Consider the following 27,883-nt stretch of genomic DNA (forward strand, 5'->3'; position numbering starts at 1 on the left):
AGATCCGAGGTGATGCTAATGATCCAGGAATCACAATTTGACACAAAACCACTGGGTTAGATTAATGCTCTCTTTACACTTAGTATACAGAGGTTTTCAGGCCTGGGCTGTGCATTACAATCATCTGAGCAGCTTTCAAAAAATACTGGTATCTGCCTCCACTACCAGAAATTCTAACATTAATCTACTATACACCCAGGTGCCAGTATTTTAAAACTCTTCAGGTGATTCAAATACGCAGCCAGGGTTGAGAATGTGAAATAAAATTCGTATTTATGGCAAGACAAGAAAAATTTAAACATAAAAATTCTTCTCTGTCCTTTGGTCTCCCCTCTCCCCCCAGTGTGCATTGTGTACCCACATTATGCATTGACCAAAGCTCCCCCATCAGCAGGAATACCTGCTCAACCATAAATAGCAACATTCTCCTAGCATCAACAAGACAACTCCCTGAAAGATAACAGGCCTTCTTGAGCTTGTAAAGGTTCACATGACCCACCACGATGGCGCTTAGATCTGGATTATGAAAACTGTCAAGTACAAACACATCATTTAACATACAGCCCTCTGTCTCAAAAAAAACCATATATAAACTGTGTCTTGACTTCTAATGGGCAGGACAATTCTCAGAGCTTTCTGAGATGCTCTTCCCGGGTTTGAGGATGCTCAATCCTCAAATTTGGCTTGAATAAAATTTTCCCGTTCTTTCTTAGATTGACTGATTAATTTTTTGCTAACAAGAACTACTGGTAGAGACTACTAGTAAGGTCAAGAATCCCAAGGTCTGGAGAGTTTGTCTTAGCTCATTAGTTCACCTGGTGTGTTAGTTTCCTATTGTTGCTGTAACATATTACCGCAAATTCAGTGGCTTAAAACAACACAGATGTATTAGCTTACAGTTCTGAAGGTCAGACATCCAAGAGGTTGGCAGGGCTGCATTACCTCTGGAGACTGTAGGGGAGAATCCATTTCCTTGCTGCTTTCAGCTTCTACATGCTGCCTGCATTCCTCGGTTTGTGGCTACCTGGTAGTCTGACCTCTGCTTCCCTTTTATAAGCACCTTTGTGATTACATTGGGCCCACCTGGATAATCCAGGATACTCTCTCCAGCTCAAGATCCTTAATCTCATATGCAAAGCCTTTTGCCATGTAAAGTAACATACTCACAGGTGGTTTTGTTTTTTTTGTTTTTGTTTTTTTTTTTTTGCCGGGGTGGCCAGTGGTAGGGAGAGCGGCCCATTCTGCCTACCCCACCTAGTCTCTCTTTGGGTACAGAAATTTCATTATAGTTACCCTCAATATCAAAATGACTGCAAAGAGCATCTTAATGTTGGGAGGAAACTAAAAAAAAAAAAGAGGGTTTAGGGAAGAACTATTCATATCCAAGTAAAGACTGGAGGTTTATTCTCTGGAGATAGTAAGAGGATCTTTGGAGTAGGGGACACAGGCAGAGTTAAGGGAGGGAAGTTGCATTAAAAACAGGATTGAGGGCTTCCCTGGTGGCGCAGTGGTTAAGAATCCGCCTGCCAATGCAGGGGACACGGGTTCGAGCCCTGGTCTGGGAAAATCCCACATGCCGCGGAGCAACTGGGCCCGTGAGCCACAATTACTGAGCCAGCGCGTCTGGAGCCTGTGCTCCGCAACAGGAGAGGCCACAATAGTGAGAGGCCCGTGCACCACGATGAAGAGTGGCCCCCGCTTGCCACAACTAGAGAAAGCCCTCGCACAGAAACGAAGACACAACACAGCCATAAATAAATAAATAATAATAAAAAAAAAAACAGGATTGAGCGACTAAATGCTGAGACCCATTAGCCCCACCCTGTCTTCTCCCACTAGGCTGCCAGATCTTTATCCTCCTGGAAGCTTCTTAGACTTCTCTCTGGGGAAGCACATCAGCCTAAGAGAAAACACCTCTGATCTTGGAAGTTTCCCCCAAAATGTCTCAGCCAGATATCCCTTTAGCAAAACTCACAGTCTGCAAGCCCTTCTTACGTGCTCAGAACTTCCAATCAACTTTTTTGGTCTTTCACTCTTAAAAAAAAATTAAGGAAAGCCACTTAAACATGACAGGGATCTAAATAAAAACAATTTTTAAAAAAAGTGACGTGGAAGTAAAAGGATATAAACCATACCCTCTAAGAAAGAAGAAATTACATCCATGAAATAAGAATAGAATGCTAGAAAAAGGAAACATTTAGATGACAAAAGAGCTTACAGAAGTTGAAAATAACAGGAAAAATGAAAAGTTCAATAGAAGGGTTGGAAGATAAAGCTGAGAAATTCTAGGAAATAGAACATAAAGACAAAGAAATGGAAATAAGAAGAAAAAAAGATAAGAAAATTTTAGGACTTGCCCAGCAGGTCCAATATTCAAATAAGGAATTCCAAGATCAGCTCTCCGGCTATAGGATGCCTGGATGCTCAAAGAGCCTGAGGCCGATGCCACAGGACCCCAGGGAGAAGAGGGGCTCTGTTCTCATCTTTCAATAAAGCTGTTGGTCTAATTTTTTTAAAAAAGCAATTCCAAGATCAGAAAGGGGAGAAAAATCATCAATGAAATTTTCAAGAAAATCTCCCAGAACTGAAGAACACAAGTCTCCATACTGAAAGGGCCCATTAGGTACCCAGTACAATAGACAAAAGGAGACCCACACAAAGCACACTATTGTGATATTTAAGAATACTGAGATCTGAGTTTCAGTAAGAAAAATGTGAGTCACGATAGATCATGAACTAGAATGGCTACAACAGAAGACCATGAAGCAATGCCCTTAGACTTCTGAAATAAAATGATTTCCAATTCTAGTTCTATACCCAGCCAAACAGTGTGAGGGTAGAATGATGACACTTTCAGATATGCAGGGTCTAAGAACATTTACCTCCCTTACATTTTTCCCAGGAAGATCCTGAAGATGGGCTACACAAAACAAAGAAGTAACTCAAGAAAGAATACATAACATGCAGAAATACAGGATATCCAAAAACAGCAAAGTAGTGAAGCGAGTCACACTCTGAATGATGGTGAAGAGAGAGCCCTGAGTGAAGCTGTGCACTGGGTGGAAAGGGTAACTAGTAGAGATTAGAGCCAGGTGAAAGGCTCCAGAAGAGACTTCTTTAAAAAGATGAAATTGATGAACTACTTGGGCTTCCCTGGTGGTGCAGTGGTTAAGAATCCGCCTGCCAATGCAGGGGACACGGGTTCGAGCCCTGGTCTGGGAAGATCCCACATGCCACGGAGCAGCTAAGCCCATGCACCACAACTACTGAGCCTGCGCTCTAGAGCCCATGAGCCACAACTACTGAGCCTGCGTGCCACAACTACTGAGCCGGCACACCTAGAGCCCGTGCTCCGCAACAAGAGAAGCCACTGCAATGAGAAGCCTGCTCACCGCAACAAAGAGTAGCCCTTCCTCGCAGCAACTAGAGAAAGCCCGCACACAGCAATGAAGACCCAACGCAGCCAAAAATAAAAATAAAATAAATTAAAAAAAAACAAAAAAAATAAACTATCTGATGTGAACAAACTATTTGTAAGGACGTTTTGACAACTGATAGTTTATGGCTGAGTTAGTGACAAATATTCAGAAAACTGAGCAAATAAAAGAAAAAAAATTAGCCCCAAAGAGATAAAAAATAACCATAGCATACTCAAGAGTGTTTCTGGAGATCAGCTGGGGATCTTCCTAAATGCATTCCAATTCTGGGCTTGGGCCAGAGATTCTGCATTTTTCACAAGCTCCCAGGGGAGCCCAGTGCTGCTGGATCCCTGACCGTAATTTTGAACAGCAAAGGTACTACATGGTTCAGCTATGAATGGAATACAGGATAATAATGTAAACTTTGAATAGTGATTAAAATTATAAAATACAGTGGTAGGAGGGAAGATGGGAAAGATGCATGCATGTGTTGGGGGTAAAGGAAGGAAAACGAAATCATCCTCTTCTACAGATGGAAGTTAATGCCTAAAATTGAAACTATTAAAACTGGCTGGCTCTTTAAATTATGTACAAGTATAATATTGATAACAATAAAGTCCTTAAAAAAAAGGGCAAAGGATGTGAACATAATTCACTGAAATAAATACAAATGATATTTCAACATATGAATAAATGCTCAATTTTGCTCATTAGAAAAGAGTCTATTTTTCACTTGATTGGGAAAGAAGCAAAGTTAATTATTCACTGATTGCAGCAAGATGAAGAAACAGCAATATGTTACAGCAATAGTTGTGAAACCTTTTCTGACAATCCTATTGCACCATAACTAAAAGAATTTGATTCCTAGTCATCTTTCTGTAAGAAATCTTTTAAGTTGACTGCCCCAGTATCCACTCTCAACTACTCACTTCCTTGGCTGCCTCTACTATCAGGACTGAAAGGCTGTATTTCACTTTGTGCCAGAGTTCTCGACAATGAAACTTAAGTGAAAGTTGGCCAGGAGGGATTTTGAGAAATCTTTGGCTTTCCTTTTAAGGGGGGGCACATGTGGAACTCTGATACAATATCGGGTCTGGTATCAGCCCTTTTACAAGCTTGCAACAACTGTAAGGATGTTAGAAACATGCCATGGATAGTGGAGTAGAAAGGTATGAGGGCATCACTGAGCAACCGAACCAACACCTATAATAACCTTTGGGTTTCATGTTATTTGAAAAAATTTAATTCCTGCTTAAGTCCCTCATTGTTTTCTGTTACACAGCCAAACACATTCCTAAGTGATACACTTCCCCAAAGAGGGCTTCTCTGAATCATGTTTTGCACCCCTGTATTTATTTGTTAAGTCTGATATATAAACTGCTGTACTATTATGTTCACTATAAAACGTATTAACAACAGAAGTCATTAGAGAGAAAAAAACCTAAGTAGCAATTCTAATACTTCTTCCTGCATACCAATGGATCATCTCATACAGCCTGGATGTGTAACCCCTTTTAAAGCTCTGAAAGTCTGGCTTCGTTTATTCTGTAATCACTTGGAATTGTTTGATCTCAAGCAATGAAAACTTAAAGAAATGGGGATTTAAAGAAGGACATAAGGGAGCTCATAAGATTCACAGAAGAGCTATACCAGGCCTCAGGAAGACAGGAATCAGGATAGCTCAAATTTGTAAACAATTCCCATCACCATCTGTACTTGTGTTTCTACTCCAGATTTAAAATTCATGAGAAATAATCCACTGGCCTGGCTTGGATCATATCCTGTGGTCAGGATGCAGTCCTGTAATTAACTGCCCTTCCAGAAGCATATAGAGTCAGGGAAGGCAGTTCCCCAAGAGATGATCAGTAGACAAAAACATATGGCTGGATAAGGAGTCTCTTAAATTTTACACAAAATCACCACTTTTAGAACAGTGCTTTGGAATAAAGTCAGAATCACCAATCCAATTTAGTTTCTTGAAAAACTGTTTACGTCAAGGTGCTAAAGCATAGGTAATTTTAGAACTCCAATTAAAATAATATTCTTAAGTCTACACAATAAGCAAATCTAAAGCTTAAACTCCAGGACTTTCCACATGCCAACAAACTAGTAATTGATTAAACAATTCAATTACAATAATTGAGTAGAAGAATATATCTACAGAGTGAAGTCAGAAAAACAAATATCATATATTAATGCGTATATGTGGAATCTAGAAAAATGGTATAGATGATCTTATATGCAAAGCAGAAAGAGAGACACAGACATAGAGATCAAACGTAGGGATACCACGAGGGAAGGGGGGGGTGGGATGAACTGGGAGATTGGTATTGACATATATACACTACTATGTGTAAAACAGATAACTAATGAGAACCTACTGTATAGCACAGGGAACTCTACTTGGTGCTCTGTGGAGACCTAAATGGGAAGGAAATCCAAAAATGAGGGGATGTATGTATATGTATAGCTGATTCACTTTGCTGTGCAACAGAAACTGACACAGTAGTGTAAAGCAACTATACTCCAAGTAAAAAAAAAAAAAAAGAATATGATCTACAGACTGCCTGTTCATAGACCTCCAAAAGGATTTAACCACTTTTTTCTGGTTTTAGGCTCACACTACGCTTCCACTCCTCGTTTTATCCTCTTTATCTCCTCTACTGGCATTAATTAGTTCGTATGCAAAAGTTACAAAAGTCAGTTTGAAATTTTATTTCATTAACTTAAAAGATGAACAAAATGTGTACTTCAAATCTCATTAAACTCATTTATCTGAAACACGTTTACACAGAGGACAAACAGATATAGGATTTCAAGTAACTTATGGTAGAGTCCACTGTCCATTTAAAAATATGATTCTTTCTTTCACAAAAATTCTGCATTAAAAGGCAAAAAGAAAAAAATTCTTTTATACTGCCTAAGAGCTGGATGCATACTTCTGATGTAAATTTATTTCATTGTCAACTCTGATGCTGAAGCTGGGGGGCACAAATGTTCATAGTTCAGTTAAATGATGCAAACAGAAAGCTTCTGTTTCTCTCAGATACAAATGAGAAACCTCCATTCATGTCTCTTACAGTAGTACCACATCCTTGATTCTCATACCAGGTCACTTCTTCTTCTTTCCTTTCCCTTTTTTACTTCCCTCTCCTTGCTGAAGACTTTGGTCACCACCTCCTGTTTTTTGTGTCCTTGTTTTCAGTTTAGGTATCATTTCTGCAGCATACAACATTACTGACTTACCTAGGAACAAGAAGTTAGGCTTAGTGTATAATCTGAGAAATAAGACATAAAAGGTTGCTAACTTGAAAATCATAAAGTTTAAGAAATCATCACCACATCAAGAAAATAAGAATTTAAAAAGAAAAAATCAAATGACCATGAAGACAATGATTTGCTCAAGTGGGGACCTTTCCTGGAGAAAACGTATTAAGAACAATGCTGAAATATTTAAATGAACAAAATAAAAATTTAGAACACTTTATTTGAAATAAAAATTTTGATCTTGGTCCTAGGAATTGACTTGAAGATCAAAGGAAAATATATCTAAACATAACAAGCTGGAAACAGAGTCAGGATATCATTGTAACTTAAGCTAGGAAGCACAAGCCCTCTCAGTCTTACAACAAAAACCCATGTCATTAAGCTACAAAATATGTTACTCACATGCCCAAATGATCTATGCATACATGCACCCCTGCTCTGGGCACCAACCACCTCCTCCAGCTCCAGTAGCTGCTTTCAACACACCCCGCTGCTCAGCTTTGTTCTTTTTACTTTCTTACTATTTTCTTACTGGAAACAGGAAGCAACATCTTTTCAACTGTAATTTTTACTTCTATGTTATTAACTAGTCAAAGCAAAAGGTTGATGGTTTTTGTTTTTGTTTTTTTGTCTTTTGACTTGTAAGAAGTAGTGTAGGAAGATGCCAAAGAAAAAATACACTGAATATACTACCTGTCATTCCCGAGTCAGACCCTTAAGTTTCTAGAAATATCTACCAATCCTGACAGGTTTTGGTAGATATTAATAACCAAATAATTATGTTAGAATAATAACCAGTTATTTTAATTCAATTAAAAACAATTCAGTTGTCACTTTGGGGTTATTGTGTCAAGAAAAAAATTAACAGCTCCATTTAAAAAACCTAGAACATATTTTTTACAAATAAAAAATTCAGAAAAGTAAAGAATTACATGTAAATAAATACTCATCTTCCCAATACACCGAGTTAATATATTGGAATACTGAAGTATGTTTTGTTTGGTTCTCGTTGTTTTTTAAGAAATAAAACACTAGAGCTAATGCTACAATCTACTCTGACCATCACACCCCTGACCACACTCCTCACCCCCTACTCGCCATTAGGTTAACTAGTACCTTGAGACTTGGTGTTTTCTTCCAGTCCATTTCAAAAGTGTTTATATATATGTCAATAAACAATACTGCATACACATCAATCAATAACAGTAATATTTTGTATTTAAATGTATACCTAAGTGGCACCACACTATGCATACCTCTTGCGTTTTTCACTCAACATGGCTTTTTATTTTTAATTTTTAAAATTATTTATTTATTTATTTTGGCCACCCCGCGCAGCTTGTGCGATCTTAGTTCCCTGACTGGGGATTGAACCCCGGGCCCCTGGCAGTGAGAGCACAGAGTCCTAACCACTGGACCGCCAGGGAATTCCCTCAATATGGCTTTTTATTTTTTTATTTAATAAATTTATTTATTTTATTTTTTGGCAGCGTTGGGTCTTAGTTGTTGCGCGCGGGCTTTCTCTAGTTGCAGTTAGCGGGGGCTACTCTTTGTTGTGGTGTGCAGGCTTCTCATTGCGGTGGCTTCTCTTGTTGTGGAGCACGGGCTCTAGGCACGCAGGCTTCAGTAGTTGTGGCATGTGGGCTCAGTAGTTGTAGCTCACGGGCTCTGGAGCGCAGGCTCAGTAGTTGTGGCGCACGGGCTTAGCTGCTCCACGGCATGTGGGATCTTCCCGGACCAGGGCTCGAACCCATGTCCCCTGCATTGGCAGGCAGGTTCTTAACCACTGCGCCACCAGGGAAGCCCTCAATATGGCTTTTTAAATTTATTGATAGAAATGAATAACAGACCTCAAGGGTCTCTAGGATCTGAAATAGCAGTAATGTATGACCATTTAATAATTTCACATTCTTAACCTGGGAACAATGATGGGACTTCCAGAGGTTTATAAAATGTTCACGCAACAATTTTTTTTTTTGGAGAAATGATTAGTAGGTTTCATCACATTCTCAAAGGTCCTTAACTTAAAAGAAGTTAAAAGCATTGTTTACCTCTCTGCATCAGCAGTAGCCCTTTTTCTAAATTAATCTATAGAATGCAAATTATGTTTTTGACCTGTCAAAAGGTCAGTTTTAGAACATTTTTGGCAGTGTAGAGGAGTAACCTATCCCAAACTTAATTCATTCATTAAAAAAAGCTTACGTGATGGGAACTGTACAAGACAGAGGCTGCCATCTTCCTGTTTGAGCTGGACCCGGACTCTGCCCCTGTACTGAAGATCACGATTCCATTCTCTAGAGTACATTTTATTTTTCTAACATAAAGAAATAAATAAAAACAGGCTTTAAGAAAGTTATTATGTCAATGAGATGAGTATGGAAAATAGTGAACAAAGAACGATATCATACCTCAAGAAATACATTAAGTCCAACTGCTGAGCATACATCTTGAATCTCTGTAGCTGTAGGATTTTCAACAGCCTGAAAAGTTAGAAACAAAAACACTAAATAGCTCAGCTTTAAGTGGATATTGCTACATTGTTGTATAAATCATTTCAAATACTATGATCAAAACACATACCAAAATCCTAGTGTTTTTTTTTGTTTTTTTTTTTACTAGGTACAGTTGTTTCAATTGTAATTTTTAAATTCCTGGGACTCACACTGATTCATACTTGTGTATCCACCTCCCTTCCAAGAGAACATAAACTTCACAGGGTTAATACTGGTTAAACAACTATTACAGATGAAACCATTTCCTCCCTCCCTCCTTTCTTTCTTTCTGTCTGTATTTACTCTTTAGTTTCCATACTCAGCAAATATAAGGTATAACAACAGTATTCAGAATAGACAAAGCTTAGTATGGCTAATGGAGATTCCACTGCTTAATGAGGAGCAGTGTTTGTTCTTATCACCAAGTACCCTTTCTGGCTCCTCCAGAAGCCCTCAGAATTCTGTAGTCATTAATGGTACACTTTGATGGACACATCTGTCTATTAAATAAATATATGCTAGGAACTGTCTTTGCCACAAGGGTCTTTTTTTCAAGAAGTCTACGTAATACAGATGCAACCACTTTAGAAAACTGTTTGGCAGCATCTACGAAAGTTAAATATATGCATTTCTTATGGCCATGCAATTCCACTGCTATAGGTATGTATTGAGGAAAAATACAAAATAGACAATCTCAAGAATGTTCACAGTAGCACTATTTTTAATAGCCCCAAACTAGAAACAACCCAACTACCCATCAATAGTAGGCTGGATTGTGGTATATACACACAATGCAGTACTACAGAGCAGTGGCTTTCAGCAAGGTAATTTTGCCCCCTGACATTCAGCAATGCTAGGAGACATTTTTGATCATCACAACTAGGGTGGGGTAGGGCACTGGCTTCTGGTGGGTAGAAGCCAAGGATGCCGCTAAACCCCCCACAGCACAGCACAGCACAGCCTCTGCAACCATGAATCATCTCGCTCAAAACGCCGGTGGTGCTGCTGTCGGGAAACCCTACAATAGAGCAATGAGATTCAACAAACTACACTCACAAGTGCAGGGTATAAGCACTCGTAAGCTGGAACATCGTAAGCTTCATGTTCATTGAAATCAGACAGACATAAAAGTACATAGTGTGTAATGCCACTGAAACAAAATAAGAAACAAGCAACAGTAATCTATGGTATCGGAAGTCAGGGCAGGGGTCATCCTTTGTAGTGAGTGTATGTGGAGGGAACAGAGACTGGGAAGGGACATAAAGGAATCTTCCTGAGTGCTGGTAACGTGTTCTTTTTAAAATCTGGGTGCTTGGTTACCCATGCGTACTCATTTTATGAAATTTAATCAAAATAAACACAAGATTTACGTATGTTTACGTATGTATGCTATAAATCAACAAAGCTAAAAACAATTCAATCATTCTCCAAATTATCCTGAGAGCTTGCTTCCAGAGGCCTCTGTCAATGTGGCTTGATGTTAGGCATTATTCTGAATCAGTGCTTTGGCGTCTTCTCTTTTACCCTGTAGCAGCAAAGTAGACTTTCCTCTACACATTTAAGCAGTAAAATGAGAGATATTAAATAACACAAAAATAATGTATTGCTTCAGGCCAAGTTCCTTAAATCCATCATCAGATTACAAAATGTAAATTAATCTTAAAAAAAATAGACTATAACATTAATTTTGAAAATGAAAAGCTACAAAGACCCCCTTCACTTGGCACTAGGCACTTTCTAAACTTAAGCCACCAGGCCAACTAAGAACTCTGGTTTTTCTACTGAAACAGCACAAGGGAGAAATCATCTCTTTTAAAACTATAAACACCTACTTTTAAAAAGTATTAATTTTAAAGTAACTTTACCCCTCTCAAAAAGAAGACGATGACGATGATAACGGACATAAAACTGTAAAACTCAACATATCTGAATTTTCTGCAAGTCTTGTTTAAAAACTCAGCTGCATTCTGTATATCATATTGTACAATGCCATAATTTTGGTTTCCTTTATTAAGGGAAAGAGTGTCATAACCTTAAGTTTAAAAAAACAAAAACGTGCAAACCCTACAACGCTCCACCCCCAACTTCTTTCAAACACAGGCTCATGAAGAACCACTTAAAAAATTCTTTCAGTTATGAATCAGTGCCCTCCTGCATCACCATTATTAACGAAAGCACCCCAATTGTTGGCTGCCGTTCTCCTCATGCCCCAAACAATGCAGTAAAGTAAAAGAAGCCGTTGTGGCCCTGACAATACAACCTCCCCAGGCCCTCAAAGACAGAAGTACCAGCCCGCTTACCTTACTTATGGGGATTCGCCGCCCCTCCGCTATGGTCTTCTTGTTATTTAAATAAGCAGGATAGATACAAATGAACCTGCCACAGGAAAAGCCCAGCTGGTATCACTAGAGAAATATTTCCAAAAATTCATTCATTCTTTCTTTCATCATCATCATCATCAGGATTGCCGGTACACCTATACTATTATGTGCTTAACTTTTTTTCTTTAAATTGCCTCCCCTCTACTTAAAAAGCGAACTTTAACTTACTATCTTAGATGGAAAAAAACATCACTTGCTAGAGGGAGGGAGTGAGGGAGGGAGGGAGTGAGGGAGGGAGGAAGGAAGCAGCGCCGTAACTGTTCAGTTAGATACAGGTGCCTGTCAAAAGCTTCTGAGGGCGGGGCCTGCTCTCTCATATACAAACTACGGAGTCAGAGGTATTAAAGGCTTGAAAGAACTCAAACGAGCCTTTCCGAACATACCAACAACTGAAAACAGATTTTTCACACTGTGATTACTTAACGTCATGTCCACGTAGCACCCAAAGTCCTCTGTCTCACGTACAGGTAAACACTGAGCTAGGTAAAGTTGGGATCTAGGGACCTGCGAACAACCCTGGCACAGCCGGCCTCAGGGAGGAACGGACGCCGGAGGACAGGCCCGGAGCCCGGGGCTGGGGCTGAGCTCCCCCGGCGAGCCTTCCTCAGGGCTGGGGAAGGCTGCGCAACACCCGCGGGCTCGCCGCAAGCCCCGTCCTCTCTCCGGACTCACCTGTCCTGGTCGGCCGGGGACCGCGCAGCGGCATAAGCCATCTTCACCCAGCCCCCAAGCCAAACCTGCAGGAAAAAACCCGGCCTGAATTCGGCTCGGAGATTTCCCAGACCACCCCATTTCCGGCGGAAGTCCTGCCCACCGAAGCGCCTATGCGTCCGCCGCTTTTCACCGTCGGTTTGTTCCAGCACCTGTCGCTCGGCGTCAGAATCTCTAGTTTCTGACGTGGCGTCGAAACCTCTCGCGAGAGGGTCCACGAACGCTACTAATTCCTTCGCTTCTCAAGATCTCGCCAAAACCAGCCCTTGGGGTGCTTGCTTTGTCGCTAAAATTGGCTTAAGCGTTTACGCGCTTTCTTGGCCAATTTCACATTGCGTTTGGATGGTGCTAACTTCTCTCGGCCTTAGAGTAGGGCTCCACACCGCGGGTGATCTGTGAGTTCCGAGCAAGTTGTTAGAGTAGGCAAGAAAATACCCTTTATGTTTAATCTTTAACCGCTCCTGGGCCCTGCAGCTTGCTTTCAACTTGGCAAAAATGGAACTAGCAAAATTACTTGGCACTGTATTTCAGTGTGCTGTATAATGTTAGAAATTTGACTATACACTTTTCAAAACCTTTACCCTAAAATTCACTGTATTTTTACATACCTTAGGTTAATTGCAAAGCACTGTTTGAGCATCCCATTCTTTAAACACAACTTTATTCCTATTTTCGTAGCGGCCGTTTATTCAGAAAACCGGACAAGGTAAAATACGTATTTTCTTCTAAAAATGAAAAAACAAAATAAACAAAACAAAAATCTGCCCAAAGGCTTGAGTCTCCGAGAGGCTGGGTAATTTTCGCCATTCAACGCTAATGATGGCTGAGCATAAATACCCAGCTGGTCTGACTGGAAGCCCCTGATTTTTCTCCATCCCCTCAGTTCCTGTCTCTCAATCTTCCTTGTACTAGTGTCTTAGTTTGGTGGATTAGTTTGGTGCTGATGTATATAAATGTCTTACTTCTTTCTAAAGTGCACAAGATTCCTGTAAAAAGCTTCATGCAATGACCAAACCAAACCAGTTTCTACAGAAGTCTGAGAATTTGCCCTAGGATAACTGTCACGGGGGAATTCCAGAGCACAACGTGGTGTTTATGAGTAAGATTTGTCTACATTCCATCTCCAGCCTCTGTTGGATTCATATCTATTGATAAATCTTGGTGTAGGAGGGTAGACTGTAAGTAAAATTACTTTTAGTGAACCTGTTTCATTACAAATCCTTTAAGGCATTTGAACACAAGCAGTACTGCTTTGGTACTCTTACGGGGAAGTGTTATACCAAATACCAAAGTGGAGGACAGGTGTTCTTCCACTTCTAGAGGAATAGAGTGCAACTTCTGGACACCAAGAACTCCTGACAGTATGGTCCCCACTTAGGCACCACCAAGATTCTGGCTGGTGTCTGATGGAGAGCACTTTTGGTAGATCTGGTTGGTTTGAAAAGACATAACATGAGAACATTTACTGAGCTGAAGACTCAAGATTGAAAAGACTCAGTACTAAAAGATAGAGCTGTGAAAACAAACACACACATGGACTTACACTAGTAAAACTGCTTTATTTCAAGGATAAAAACAAAACTCTAAAAACACCAAGGTAGGAAATAAAAGTTATCTATAGGAGAAAAGAACTCAGACTGACTGTTGAACTTCTTAGACACAGTAAACATTAGAAGTTAAGAGTTTTGCAGAAAATGAACTGTGACTGAAGTTGTGACCCAAATTATCCTTTGTGTGAGGGCAAAAGAAAAACAATTTTAAACAAGCAAGGATTTAGAAAGTATATTCCCAACTTAGCTTTTCTGGGAAAAAACAAACAAACAAAACAAAACTATTTAAGGACATACTCCAGCCAAGCCAAATTATATTAACATAAAGATTTGAAGAAAGTGTTTCCTCTATGCTATATAGGAGAAACAGTGGTGAACACTTATATCTAAGTGAATTCAAATAATTATTAATAATGTGATGGTGAAGATAACTGCAATTGTTAAAACAAGATTCTGAAAATTAAAAACAAGTGAATCCGTTACTACTGGAACAGAGATTTTGCAAAGAACTTAGATTTCAACTGAAATAGTGTATGTCTCTGTTTCTAAAATCATTACCTGCTACATCACCAGGGTTTTCATAGGACCTTGACTTCTTACCATTTTTTCTGCCTTCTCTTTCCTTTTGTCTTCCTGTCTCTGTTCCTCAACCCCCCCATTCCTGGGTACCCCAAGAACCCCAAGTTCTTGCCTCTCTTAAGCACACCTATGAGATTTTCTCTAATCCTCCTCCCACTCAAACTCCAGGCTTGGCTTTACAGATCCCAAACCCACCAAGGTCCTCAGCTAAAGAAAAGGACCTTTTGAGAATTTTACCTTAGCAAGAGCCACCCTTTCTGGAAGGAAGTTGTGGTTTTAAATAATAACTCTCCTTTTGTTTTGTATAGATGAAGTCATCTGTCAAAGACAGTGTCACTGGTTCCATGGTTTTTGTCAGTATCCCTTTGTGTTTGTAATTTTGTTTCATACACTTGATGCTCTATTATTTGATGTTTAAAGAAAGTCATAACTGATGTTCACCTTCTTTTCATTATGTTTGATGTCTTTTATCCAGAATTATAGTTTGACATAAATTTACCTTTACTGTTTTCTTTGCATTTGCCTGTGCAAAAGTGGTTGTGCTTTTAGTTTTATACATTCTGGATCATTTTTAAAATTAATTAATTTTTAATTTTTTTGGCTGTGTTGGGTTTTTGCTGCTGCGCGCGGGCTTTCTCTAGGTGTGGCGAGTGTTGGCTACTCTTCGTTGCGGTGCACGGGCTTCTCATTGCGGTGGCTTCTCTTGTTGTGGAGCACGGGCTCTAGGTGTGCAGGCTTCAGTAGTTGCAGCACAGGGCCTCAGTAGTTGTGGCACTCGGGCCCTAGAGTGCGTGGGCTTCAGTAGTTGTGGCACGTGGGCTCAGTAGTCGTGGCTCGTGGGCTCTAGAGCGCAGCCTCAGTAGTTGTGGCGCACAGGCTTAGTTGCTCCACAGCATGTGGGATCTTCCCAGACCAGGGATCGAACCCGTGTCCCCTGCATTGGCAGCTGGATTCTCAACCACTGTGCCACCAGGGAAGTCCCCATTCTGGATCATTTTAAATGTGTCTTTTACTAATGGCGTATAATTGGAGGATATTTTTTTTTACTTGACTCCAACCTGAGAGTGGTTATTTTACCATATGTGCTCAATCCACTCATTATTTGGTATTACTGTGTCATTTTATGCTTCTTTGTGGCTAATTCTCCCTCTCCCATTTTCTCCATTCTTTGATATTTTGTTCAAGTATTCTTAGTTATCTTTGACTAATGCTTTGGATGGAAATTTTTCTTTCTTTTTAACATTGGGTTACCACTAAATTAAAAAATTGAATTTGTATTTTTCCAAGTTAAAAGTAAAATAGTATCTTTTGACACTGCCTACTTAAGATTAGAAATTTAGCATGCTTTTACGTCTTCTCTCCCTCATTTCCCAGTTTGGGTTGGAATAATCTGGAATTTAAGATTATTAAAATTATTAAGCATTTCATCTTTTCAGTTTTGAGTTACATGGACATTCACAATGAGATTCATTATTGGATTGACCACAATTATTTACACGTTCATTCAAGTTTAAAGGTTTTATTGCTCAAACCATTTCCTTAATAGTTTCTCATTTATTTTAATTGCTTGGGCAGCAAGAATACTATGGTAGAGGTATGTCATGGATTCTGGTTTCCCAGTGCTTTAGAAATGCCCCTCATAGATTTCGAGAATTCATGTCTTATGCATCCTGCTTCCTCAATGGAGAAACCAAACAACCGAGCGTTCCCAGACTCTACAGGCATGTGACAGAGCTTCTGCCAATCATGTCCACCCAAGCAAGACTTCAATCCAGAATTAAGCAGTGTGAGGAAGCAAGTGCTGCACAGAATCTTAATTTATGGGGAGGGTGGTGTCAGAGGGTTCCAGAGGTTAGGGGCAACAACTTGTTCTTTTTGAAGCAGTCTCACAGTATGGTTTGGGTATTATTTCCACTGTGGTTTCCAAGTCTGATTTTCTGGCCCTCATACAGCTCCTGTGAGCTACCTAAGATTCCTTAAATGAATGTCTTGTCTTTCAGAGAAGGTCTAATTGTTAATAACTATAATAAAATCCCAAATGATACAAGTATTCCAGATAAATTAAATGCTAGTTTGGCTGGTTTCAGAATTCTTAGGTAATATTTCCATTTGCTTCCAAATGCTGTATATATTGTTCCATTGCTTTATTTTCCTTTTTTGGCATTTGGTATTGCAGAGAAGAAATCTGATGCCAACCTATTTTTTTTTTTTTTTTTTGGTAGGCAGCCTATTCCTCTCTCCCCACAGATGATCTTAGAAAGCTTTCTCTATATTAAAGAAACAAAAAACCTCACGAAGATGTGTCTAAAGAGTCTTCTGTTAGTTTCAAGTTACTTCAGGAACAAAGTGGGTTTAGAAGTTCATAAATGCCCCAAACACAAGGAAAAGTAGAACTAGGCCCCAGAATCGGCAGGGACTGAGGTAACGCCAGGAGCTAGTGACTCTTGTCTGTCTCTCACTTGCTTTCTATGCCTCCCTCCCGTATCTGTTCCTTCTCTCTCTAGTGACCGACTTTCTCTTAGTTTTAGCTTCATGATGCCAATCATAGTGACCTCAGCCTTAACTCTACACGATCTTTCAGTTCCAGCACTCAATCACCAACCAGAAATTTCCTTTGACTCTTATTTAAAATTGGCCCGGTCTTTTTTGACAAGCCTCACAAGTCTTTGGTCACTGGTCAGTTAATGATGAGTCTCCCCTGGGTCGGGCATCTGCCTCTGGTGCAAACAGCCATGGTTGGGGGGAAAGACTGGGTACAGGGTTCAGTGACCAACAGTGAGACTAAGTGTCTGGATTCCAAAAGGTGGTGTAGCTGGGGCAGGTAATGTGTGCAACATTCTCAATAGTTCATTTTTCACTACTGTTGCTTTATATTCAGTGGTCACCTCCACTAGCGTAAAGTTGAGTATTTTTAATTAAAAAAAGGAACAGTCTCATAACTTCAAGAAAATAAGCAAATAGTCACAGATGTAGAGAGTTATCCTGAATATCAGAAGTGTATTTAGCACCAAGAACAACATTATACACACAAAAAAACATACAGGTTGAAAGAAGCATCAATGGTCTAACAAAAACCAGAATATAGTTTTATAGACCAAAGAACAGAGGAGAATGGCAGGAAAATGACCTGGTGTTTATAGGAGTCAAAGTCCATAGGTTTCAACACTACAAAGTAATATTTAAAAGTCGGCATAATATGAAGGAATTAGAAATTAAAAAAAAATAATTTATACACTCTATTTCAACCATCAAGACTTTTGAAAAATTATTTTTGTTTGGTAAGTGTGAACGATCTGATTACTGAAATACTCTTCAGCTCTTGGCAATTTTCTTTTTGCATTTGTGGCACTCTGTTCTTTTGCTATCTTAGATACAAGGAACCCCCTGTGATAACATGAATTCAGATATAGTGCAACTGGCTCCCTTCTCCAGCAAGACTCATCCCTTCAGTTAATTAACCTTGTGGTAACTAGTTTATGGAAAAAAAGTTTTTTGACTGTACTTAGAGTGCAATTTGATTCTTTGGGCTTATCTTTTATTTCATTATTTCCCTCTCATTAACTTTCCTGTTAGTGCAAGGTAACTTGTAAAGCTTATTCTCAAATACCAATTTGCCATAGTTAATTGGTTGTTTGTATACTAACAAAATGGGTGCATTTTTCTTTCATCTGAAGTCAATCTGCCTTCACTTCAAAGTTCTCTTTCCCCTTTTCTTGGTGCGTGTTTGTCTCTTTTCATCTTATTGCAAATCCAAATTAGATATTTGCTGAAATTTTTGCCTTTTTGATAACCGTTCCAAAGGGAACATTAGTCAATCCCTCAGACACAGTCATTGTCTTTAGAATTACCTGCTCATTCATGTCTGGCAAATTTGTCTACTATTGGGAGCTGTGATGGGCTGTATCAGATTGTATGGCTCAATATTCAAATCTTTCCTGCCTAAAGGAGAGGGAAGTTTGGTATACTTTCTTATATGTCGAGTCCAGTGGTTGAGAAGAGCAGCTGGAACTGAAGGCAATCACTCAAGGAGCTTCGCTGTGGTGACACAGGGCAGTGGTTCTCAGAGCGTGGTTCCCAGACCAGCAGCATCAGCATCACCTGAGAACTTGTCAGAACTGCACATTCTTGGGCCTCACTCAGAATCACAAAGTGTAGGCGTGTGTCTTAACATTTTTGGTGATTCAAATGCACTCTAGTTTTTTCTTTTTTTTAACCACAAAGGACATATATTGAGCATGTTTTCATATTACAACATTACAGAATAAATGTATGGATAAATTTAAAAAATACACACATACAGTAAACAAATGTGGCTTGGATTTGCACTAAGATCAAATGCACTCTAGTTTGAAAACCACTCACTGCCTTAGGAGTGCTGTTTGCTGCAGTCCAAAGATAACAGGGCACTGCCCTACTTCTCTTAACAGGTGTTTCAACTCCACGCTGGGCTCAGTATGCCGTTTGTAACAAGCATAAACTGAGAATATTTGGCCTGCTATCACTTACGGCAGCACTCTGTGAAGTTCTAAAAGTAGAATTGAGATTTGCTCCTTTACTAATTCAGAGCCATTATCTCTAACTAGAGGGTCTCATACAGCAACTTTTTCCTCAATGGGCAATGCAGACTGATTGCACCTTCTCCCAGTAGGCGTTGTCTACCGGAATTCCTGAATTTTCTGGCATATGGAAGGCACCCTTTTTTCATTTTCAGCATTGATGTTTTTCTCCTTCCTTGAGAAAGGCGATTTTATTCTAATTGACTTATATCCCATCTCTTTCCATAAAAGTATTTGAAGTGGTTTATAAAAATTGGCACGAGTAACTCAAAAAAATAGAAAATCAGGACTAAAGGAAAAGGAAATATGACCTATATCCATGTGTCCCTGTTGGATAAGGCAGCCTTTGAGAAAAACAGAATAATTTAGTATTATTACTTAAAAACTATTTCATTCAGATAAAATTTGACAAAAATTTAAATGTAGATATACTCCAAAGGTCAGTAAATTGAGGTGTTTGCAAAGTGGTGCAGTAGAAAGAGTATGGGCTTTGGAGTCAAATGCCTTATTTCAAATCACAGCACTTATTTACTGGCATGTTAGTAAATGACTTTTAAAAAAAGTCATTACCTGTAAATGATAAACACAGGTAAGGGTAGATAATTAACTACATGATGTGATTTCAAAGACACCAGGTAGATGTGCTTACTCCTCACCCCCTTTCCCAGCATCCTGCTATATCCAAATACCTTTTCCCTTCCCCCCAACGCAGAGTGCATGAATTTTATTATTAAAAATAAATTTTCATTTATTCAACAAATATGTGAGCATTTATCATCATCTTTACCCTCTGATCATTTAGAACAAATTCTGGGAAGATATATTAAGTTAGCTTTTTAAATACTTCTATCAGTTTATCTTCCTTCCTGAAGGATTCTCTCCCTGCTGTGTGAGGAAGGGGGAGCCTGAACACATACTCCACAAACCTATCAAAAACAAAGTTTCCCTTAACAGACAGGGGTTTCTAAATAGTCTTTTGAATATCTTAATAGTGTTAAATCTACCTTTGAAGTTCAACATGATTTGCATTTTCTGAGCATGGCAAAGTGCTGATTTATACTTGGTGCTAATCACACAGTAACTTTTTTTTTCAGGAAAGGTTAAGTGCCAATGCATGGAATGGTTAAATGCCAACAGTCAGCTTCAATTGTTTTTATTACAGTAAGAGGAATTTTACTCTTAATGCATAGAATTTGAAGAAAAAAATTATATAAGCTTTTAAAAGAGGCCCTTTTGACAATTATTAATACAAATGTGAAATAAGACCCTTCAAACAAATACCGATTTCAGTAACAGTTTATACATACAGCAATAATTTATTCTGAAATGTTCATTTAGTTTCTGTTGAGACACGATTCATGTCTCATTAATAAAAGAGCAGCCATCTCACCTCAAATACCAGAATATACAACAAGTTACAGCATAGCAAAAATTCTACCTACTTTCAGATAAAATCTAGTTCAGGTAAAATAGTTTCATTCAATGTTTTACAGTTACACAGATTTTGTTTTGTTTGTTTTGAGCACAAAATAGTGTAAGTTGTTACACTATAGCTATCTATATGAACATCATGTGACCACAGAATTGTTAATCATTACTTCTGAAATTGGACCATCAGTTTCATTCATGCAGTAAAGCAAAGCAGGCTGGGTAAACTTGTTCGTCAGGAACCATATTACTGTGAATTTCACAGCCACATGATTATGATGTCAGATGGACTCACAAGGACAAAAACAGAATGGTTTTTGCATAAATACCAATTTCTCCCTGATGTAAGTTTAGTCAGTTTATAATCTAGAAATGATTGATAACAGCAATATATCATATCTTCTATCTGTAGTGTTATTTTAAGACGAGCAATAATTAAAGGATGATGGGATGGGATGCTACTTAAATACATGAAAAACATACTGTACAAATATACTTGGCTTTACCATTTTCTTCCTAACTATCAAGAGTGCCTCCCAAAATATGACCAGTGAAGATGAAGTATACTGTCAAATATGGCTTCCAGAACAAAAACCCTCTAACAAGAATCAAACCTATTTACAAAATTTTTCAGTCTTTTAGTTTCATTTGAAACAAAATTTTTTTTGAATTTTATTTTTTATACAGCAGGTTCTTATTAGTTATCTATTTTATACATATTGGTTGAAACAAAATTTCTACATAGCAGTTGTAATTAACACATAACACATTCTTAGTTTCATCATTCCAGCTCTTTTTAAACAGATGTCACAAGGTAAGACCCAGAATGGCGTTTAGGACTTTGAGTTCCACTGGATTCTGTATTGTCAGTTTTTGAATCTCTTTTCTTTGTGTTGTTATTCACTGGTGTTGGGATCTGAGATGGTCGGGCTGAAGTGCTATCTGCGCTGCTTTTCCTTGGGCTTGGGTTGTAATTAAAAGGACTCACTCTGGCAGCAACAGTCCCACTCGGTGAACTGTGCTTGCTTGAGCTGCTAGAACTAAATGGGGTACGTTCAGCTATAGAACTTTCATTAGTCTCTGATGCCGGGACAGGATTACTTTGTCCCGGTTTTGCCTCAGTTCCTTTTTGGTCTGGGGCATCTACCTGAATAAAGGAGTTCATGCGGTTTTCCAAACCCATGGTGCGTACAGGAGCACTACCGTTGCTCACATTTTGTTTTCCCTGATTATCTTTTGAATCTTTAGTGTTTGGGTTTCCCTTTTCTGAAACAGTGTCAATCACTGGGGGAGTATTTCCTGTTGGAGATCTTCCAGATCTAGGGTTGTTAATGGGACAGTCCTCAATTCTCACCCAAACATCCTCTGTTTTAGAAACAGCAGGTGCCATTTGATAAATCAGAGTCTTTGATTCAGCACCATTTGCAGCACCTGAGGAAGTGGTCTGAGAAGTACTACTGGTGGGAGAAATTTCACTTTCTTTTATTTTTCTCCATGTTCCTTTCGTGGATACTTGGTTTTCTTTAGTTTGTTTGGTTCCTGAAATAGAGTTCACATGTTTTTCATCTTCACTTTTTGCTTTTTCACTAGATTCTGATGAAGCGGAAAGAATTGAGGATGAACTTCCGGTTCTCCTCCAAGTGCTTACTCGGGGAAGGGATGATGAGTGTTTGCTGTGCTCACGTTTCCAGGTTCCTGACCTATTGATGGGAAGTCTGGAAGGACTTTCGGAATGAGAGCGTGCTATATCATGGCGCTTTACTGGTCTTCCATCATTATACTCTATGGTGGGACTGAGATTAGGTGGGAGTTTTCGCCAGCCACCAGCCTGAACAGACGAATGTGTAGACAGAGACATATCAGGAAGGGAAGGACTTAAAATTGGAGTCTGTGCCTGGGACCTAGTGGGAGAATCTGGTCTAGAAGATGGAGAAAGAGATTCAAATGAAGCAGATTCCTCCAATTTTCTCCTTAGGGTTGGGCTTGGAGCTTCTTTGATGAAAGTTGACTGGCGTACTAATACAGGTCTCTCTGACCTATCAGATTCACTTCCACTTGATTTAGTTGAAGACATTCTAGAAAGTTCTACCTTTTTATTGGCTCCATTGCTAGTACTCATTTGATTTAGTCCTTTGGAGGCAGATTCACTTCTTGGGATACTACTGACATTCTTGGATAAACCCGTTTGTTTGGTGAGGTTCTGTTGGCTCATCTGTCTGCCAGGAGATGTGTAAGACATTTTCCCAGAACCCGAAGACTTAGTTGAAGCAGTACTAGGGGATGACGTCCTTGGCAGTTGAGATAATTTGTTAGGAGGACTTATTCCATTTCTACCAGGAGAAATTGAGTTTCGCCCTGGAGACTGCATAGGTCTACTTAATGGCTGCTGGGCAGGTCTTGAAGGAGTGGAATCTCTAGATCCTGATCTAGAAGGCCCTTTATTTGACCCAGGTGTCTGGGATGCCTGCCTCGTAACGGGGCTTAATTCTGACTTCACTGATGGCTTGGCTCCTCTGGGGGAAGTGGTAGCTGCCTGACCTTCACTAGGGCTTTTGGAGGCTGGAGTCTTAAGGGGTGGGCCTTTTTTAGAAACCGGACTTGTACTTGAAGAGCTATTCCGAACTCCTGGAATGTGAATCATTGTCCTACCTCGAGAGATTGAAGGCATGTTTGTTTGAAGGGGTTGTTTCATTTGGCTTGAAACTTCCGAATTAGATCGAACTTTTCCAGTAATCAAACTTTTATAAACTTTTTTCCCTCCTTTTATTCCTTTATTTTCAGACTCTAACTTCTTAGTTTCCAATGTACTTTTCTCCCCAGGTTTTAGAATTCGTGGGCCTTTATTACTTGCAAAGGGTTTTTCCTCTTGATCAGGTGTAAGATGAAATGGTGATCCCAAAGAGATTCCTGATTTCAGGGAAAGGATGGAATCTGAATCAGACGAAGCTTGTCTAGATAAACATGCGGCGGCAGCAGCTTGATGTAAACTACTTACTATGGAATTTGCACCTTCCTGAATAGCTTTCCAATCGAAATTTTCTGAATCAGGGGATAAACCATGTTCTGAATCTGGTCTCTGTATATCTTTCAAATCGAGTGTCAAATCTTCTGCTAACATGCCACCCATATTTCTGGGACTATGCTTTTCATTATCAGCCTTGAGTCTTGAAGGCTTTTTCTTTTTTGGCATTGCAGAACTTATACATTCCTGCAACAGGTCATCTTCAGAATCAATACTGAGAGAACTGAGAGAACTGTTTCTTGAGAAACAAACAGGGGTATCTTCAACGTGAAATGATTTAGGAGCATAACCTGACGCCTGAGGTTTACTTGGTTCTCCCTGTGAGTCAGGGGGCGCTGTCTCTTTGATAGGTTCATTTTCCTTGTTGTTGTTGTTTTCTTGATCAATGTCACTAAGAGAACTTAGAGAGGAATTTCGGGAAAAGCAAACCGGAGTATTTTCAATAGCAAAATTCTGTAATTTCTCATCTGTTGCTGCCCCTCTGTCTGGTATATCTTTGGAGGACTGGGGAAAAGTGGATTGCTTCTGCAGCACGGGTTTAGGCTGACCTCGATTTACTGGATGTTTTGGAACAGCTTGTGTCTTATTAGCTGATTGTTGGTTTGAGGTTAGTTCTGTGTGGTTGGTAACTTTAGCTTCTGATTCCTTATTTTCCTTCCCCTTTCTTAATTCAGCCTTTTCCCTGGAAAGGTCGACATCATCATCATCAAAATCTAGAGAACTCAAAGAATCATTTCGTGAAAAACAGTATGGAGTGCCTTCAATAGGTGTGTAATGATGAGGTGAATCAAAAGTAAAGCTTCCTCTGACTCGATCTTCATTATTTGGGACCTTATCATTGAAGTCCTTGGAACTATTTTTCAAGTTCTGTTTCTTTGAATCTTTGTTGTCTGAGAAATTTCTTTCAGCATTTAAATTATTTTTTGAGTCTGTATTTTTTCTTACACGTGTCCTGTATTCAGTATTTTGTGGTATAGGTTTTACTGGTGAAGTAGGTTTCTTTTTCTTACCGTCTAATTGATTTTTGTTAGTTCCAGATGAAGACATAGATGCTTGTTGGACCTGGTCCATTATCTTTTTCACACGGAAAGGCTTGTGACTTTTTCCTTTGGGCATAGCAGAATTAATGCATTCTGCAAGAATATCGCCTTCTTCTGTTTTATTGTCATCCAGTTCAGGTATAGTTACAGATGAGGCTTTCCCTGTTTGAGCCTCATCTGTACTTCTGCCTTCTGTAGGAATGGTGTCTCGTTTTTCAAATTCACATGACTGTGTTCCTGCTCTAACACCTTCTCCAGCAGCTAACTCATTTGGAGGGGATTCTATTGTTAGATCACTTAGAGATGTAGCTGTGGAAAAGTTTATAGGTGTCCCTTCTACACAATACACCCGAGGCATATCATCTCCTGGTGTAAAACTAACATGCTTTTGTGCTTGTAATCTGTTTTGTGATGGCAGAAGTTTGTACACAGGCAGTTGACTTGGTTTCCTTGCCACAGGTGGAGGTAATTTGGAAGAAGTCTGGGCTGGCTTTTTGGCTTTGCGTGAAGATTTTGTTGGCATGGCAGAAATAATACACTCTTCTAGTATTTCAATATCATCATCATCTGAATCATCTAATAGATCTTTTTCAGAATCAGTGGGTTTTTCTGCCTCTTTTTCCTGGTTTTCATTTGATTCTTCAGGCTGCTCATTTTCTGTTTCATTCCCATTGTCATTTTCCTGAACTGGAGGCATTATTCTTAATTCCACATCTTTCTGAATAAATGGCTCATCGAGGCTCAGAGCACTCAGGCTAGATGAACACGAAAATCCATCAGGAGTACTTTCTGTGGCAAAATGTAACAAAGTATCAGCATCTGGAAGAACCTGGACCCTCTGTACTGCAGCATTTACAGCAGCTTGCTTAGGGCCACTTTCTCTCTTCTCAGCACTAGGTGCTTTATTTTTAGGTACTTCTTGCTTAGTCTGAGCTGTTTGAGGAGGAGGGGGAGGAGGGGTTTTACTTCTGCTTGGTGGCATGGTTTGTCCAGGGCTATCTGGAAGGTCACTGGGGCTTATAATGCCACTCACCATTCCACTGCAGGGTTCACTCTGAACGGAGCTGGCAATTGAACGACTCTCAAAACTATCAAGTGAACTGACAGAAGTACATCTGCTAAACATGAGTGGAGTCTCCTGAACGTAGTGCTCTGGTGGACTTTTAGGTGTCTGAGCACCACTCTTTGATGGAGATTTGGCCCCTGAAGAAAATTCAACAGCTTTGTGCCTGGTTGATTCTGAAGATAAACCAGAAGCCTGGAGTCTGCTGGATTTGGTTCTAATGTGCTGTGACACTGTTGGAACTTCACTCACAGAATCTTCAGTTGATCTAGTTCCACTGTTTTCTTTTATTTCTGCTATTTGTAGGGTATTAGCAGAATCTGCTTCTTGTGTTGTCTGATCACACCCTATTTCATCTTCAGCTGATGACAAAGATGATAATGAACTACATCTTGAAAAACATATTGGGGTATCTTCTACACAGTAAGTCTGTATTGTTTCTTGGTTGATAGAGGGAACTTTGCAAGAGGAAGAGGTGGCTTTTTGGGTCTGACCACTTCTGCTCTGTGCTGAACTTGGATGGAGCTGATTCTGCCTCTTGGCATTAGATGAAGGTGTGGATGTATTCTCACTGCTTGAAGATATGTGTTCAGTTTTAGTGCTTTGTCCAGATGAATTCTTTGAGAATGAAAATGCTGGTTTCTGTGAAGAAGGAATGTCTGTGGTATATTTTAAACTATAATCAATAGGCTGATCCACATGATGTTTTTCTTCATTATATTTTATGCTATAATTGGTTGGTCTCTCTTCTTCCTCATGTTGCTCTTCCTCAGAGTAACGTTCACTATAGTTGGTTGGCTTATCATCTTCATAGTCATCTTCCTGACACAAAGACTGATTTACATTTTGATTAATTCCATGATTAGAACCTACTCGATTTGTTTCTGAACCATTGGCTGCTCTTGACCTATATGGGGAAACACATTCTTGCTGTCCAAAATGTGGTTGGAACTTGAGGTGTTTATCATCAGTGCTCTCAGGATATACAGGGTAAGTTGTGCTTTGACTCCTTGATTGTCTTTGCTCATTTTGTTTTATTTCATCTTCTATTATATGTTTGGGTCTTGCCCATCTTTCATTCTGTGAAGGACTTTGCCTTCCGGAGTTCAACTGTTCATCAGAATATTTAAGACTATAATTTATTGGTGTATCTAGTTCTCCATCATTATCATCCATATGATTTGCACTATGTATTTTATGGGCTAGGTCAGCTGGATACTGACCATAGCTGCAAAATTTACTTTCATCATCTTCAGAATAGGATTCAACTGAAGGTTTCATTTGACCTCTTTTACCATAACCATCACTACTGCTGACACTATTTAAACTATCATTTGAAGATCTCTTGTATTCTACTTTGGCATATGGCACTGGACATGTCCTGTTTGAGTTTTCTGACTTGGTGAAGTTGTAAGAGTTTGCATGTGTGTGGGCGGTAGAGCTTCTTCTTAGTGCATTCCTCTCATCTGTCCCACAGTGTAGTTCCGGGGTAGACCCAGAACTTCTGTCTTCCTGGGAGGTATGAATGGCTGATACTTCTTCCATGACTTTGGCAATCTGGGCTGCAGTGGTAGAAATCTGCAAACCTCGCTTCGAAGAGGTTCCTGGATTTTCTGTTGCTGGGTGGTAGTTGACTAGGCTAATACCTCGTTCTCTCTCCAAACTTCTATCTTTCTCAGAACGAGAACTATCTAAACTTCCCCTTGATGAAGAGGAGCTGGGCAACACTGTAGTATTTAAATATGGTGACAGGACAGTCATGTTTCCAGTATTAAAATTGTCTGACCTATTATCATCATGTCGATTGGTGTCAAAAACATAGTCACCATAGAGATTTTGCTTGTGTCTCTGCTTACTACGATGAGATGCCTTGGGACTTAAATTGTCAATATTGTCAAAAGTTTCTGATAAATGCTGAGCATCTAATTCTGCTTCTAGGGCTTTTTGTTTCCTGACATGAAGAGAAGGCAAGCTTGAACCAGGAGACATGATATTGGCATCCTTATACTTTGCAGGTCTATTTGCCATGAGATTCCTTAAAGCTGCAGCACTTCCCATAGCAATCATCTTGTGCTTTGAATGAATGAGGTTCTTGAGCATGCTGACTGCTCCCATGTCCCATAATGCTTCCTGATCTTTAGGATTTCTTGCTGAGAGATTCCACAAGGTTCCGCATGCATTACTGACTATTGTCAAACTGTGAGATTTCAAGTGTTGTAATAAGGTTTGTAAGCAATTATTCTCTCTTAGGATTTGCCTGAAATAAAAATATCACAAAAGTAAGGTAAAAATCTGTTCATAGTAACAACAAATAAAAGGACAGAAAACAAATTTAAATCTAAGGATAACTATTAAAGCTTATTAACAACAGGCTT

The 27,883-nt window shown here is 39.4% G+C and overlaps 2 protein-coding genes across 2 annotated transcripts in view; both read right to left on the bottom strand.

Annotated features, from left to right (window-relative positions):
* Nucleotides 1–6,171: 6,171 nt before the first annotated feature.
* SRP19 (signal recognition particle 19) lies at nt 6,172–12,366 on the bottom strand. Its single transcript, XM_061188051.1, has 5 exons — nt 12,232–12,366; nt 11,479–11,554; nt 9,095–9,166; nt 8,889–9,000; nt 6,172–6,665 (listed from the first exon to the last, which is right to left on the bottom strand). The coding sequence occupies exons 1-5, from the start codon at nt 12,270–12,272 to the stop codon at nt 6,532–6,534; spliced, it is 435 nt and encodes a 144-aa protein (XP_061044034.1). The 5' UTR covers nt 12,273–12,366; the 3' UTR covers nt 6,172–6,531.
* An 8,436-nt stretch (nt 12,367–20,802) lies between these two features.
* Nucleotides 20,803–27,883, bottom strand: part of APC (APC regulator of WNT signaling pathway) — a 133,113-nt gene continuing 126,032 nt past the window's right edge. Inside the window, 1 exon segment of the mRNA XM_061189516.1 lies at nt 20,803–27,765. Coding sequence (XP_061045499.1) covers nt 21,180–27,765 — 6,586 coding nt within the window. The 3' untranslated portion in view covers nt 20,803–21,179.

The sequence above is a fragment of the Eubalaena glacialis genome, chromosome 4 (assembly GCF_028564815.1).
Source record: "Eubalaena glacialis isolate mEubGla1 chromosome 4, mEubGla1.1.hap2.+ XY, whole genome shotgun sequence".
Taxonomy (NCBI): Eukaryota; Metazoa; Chordata; class Mammalia; order Artiodactyla; family Balaenidae; genus Eubalaena; species Eubalaena glacialis.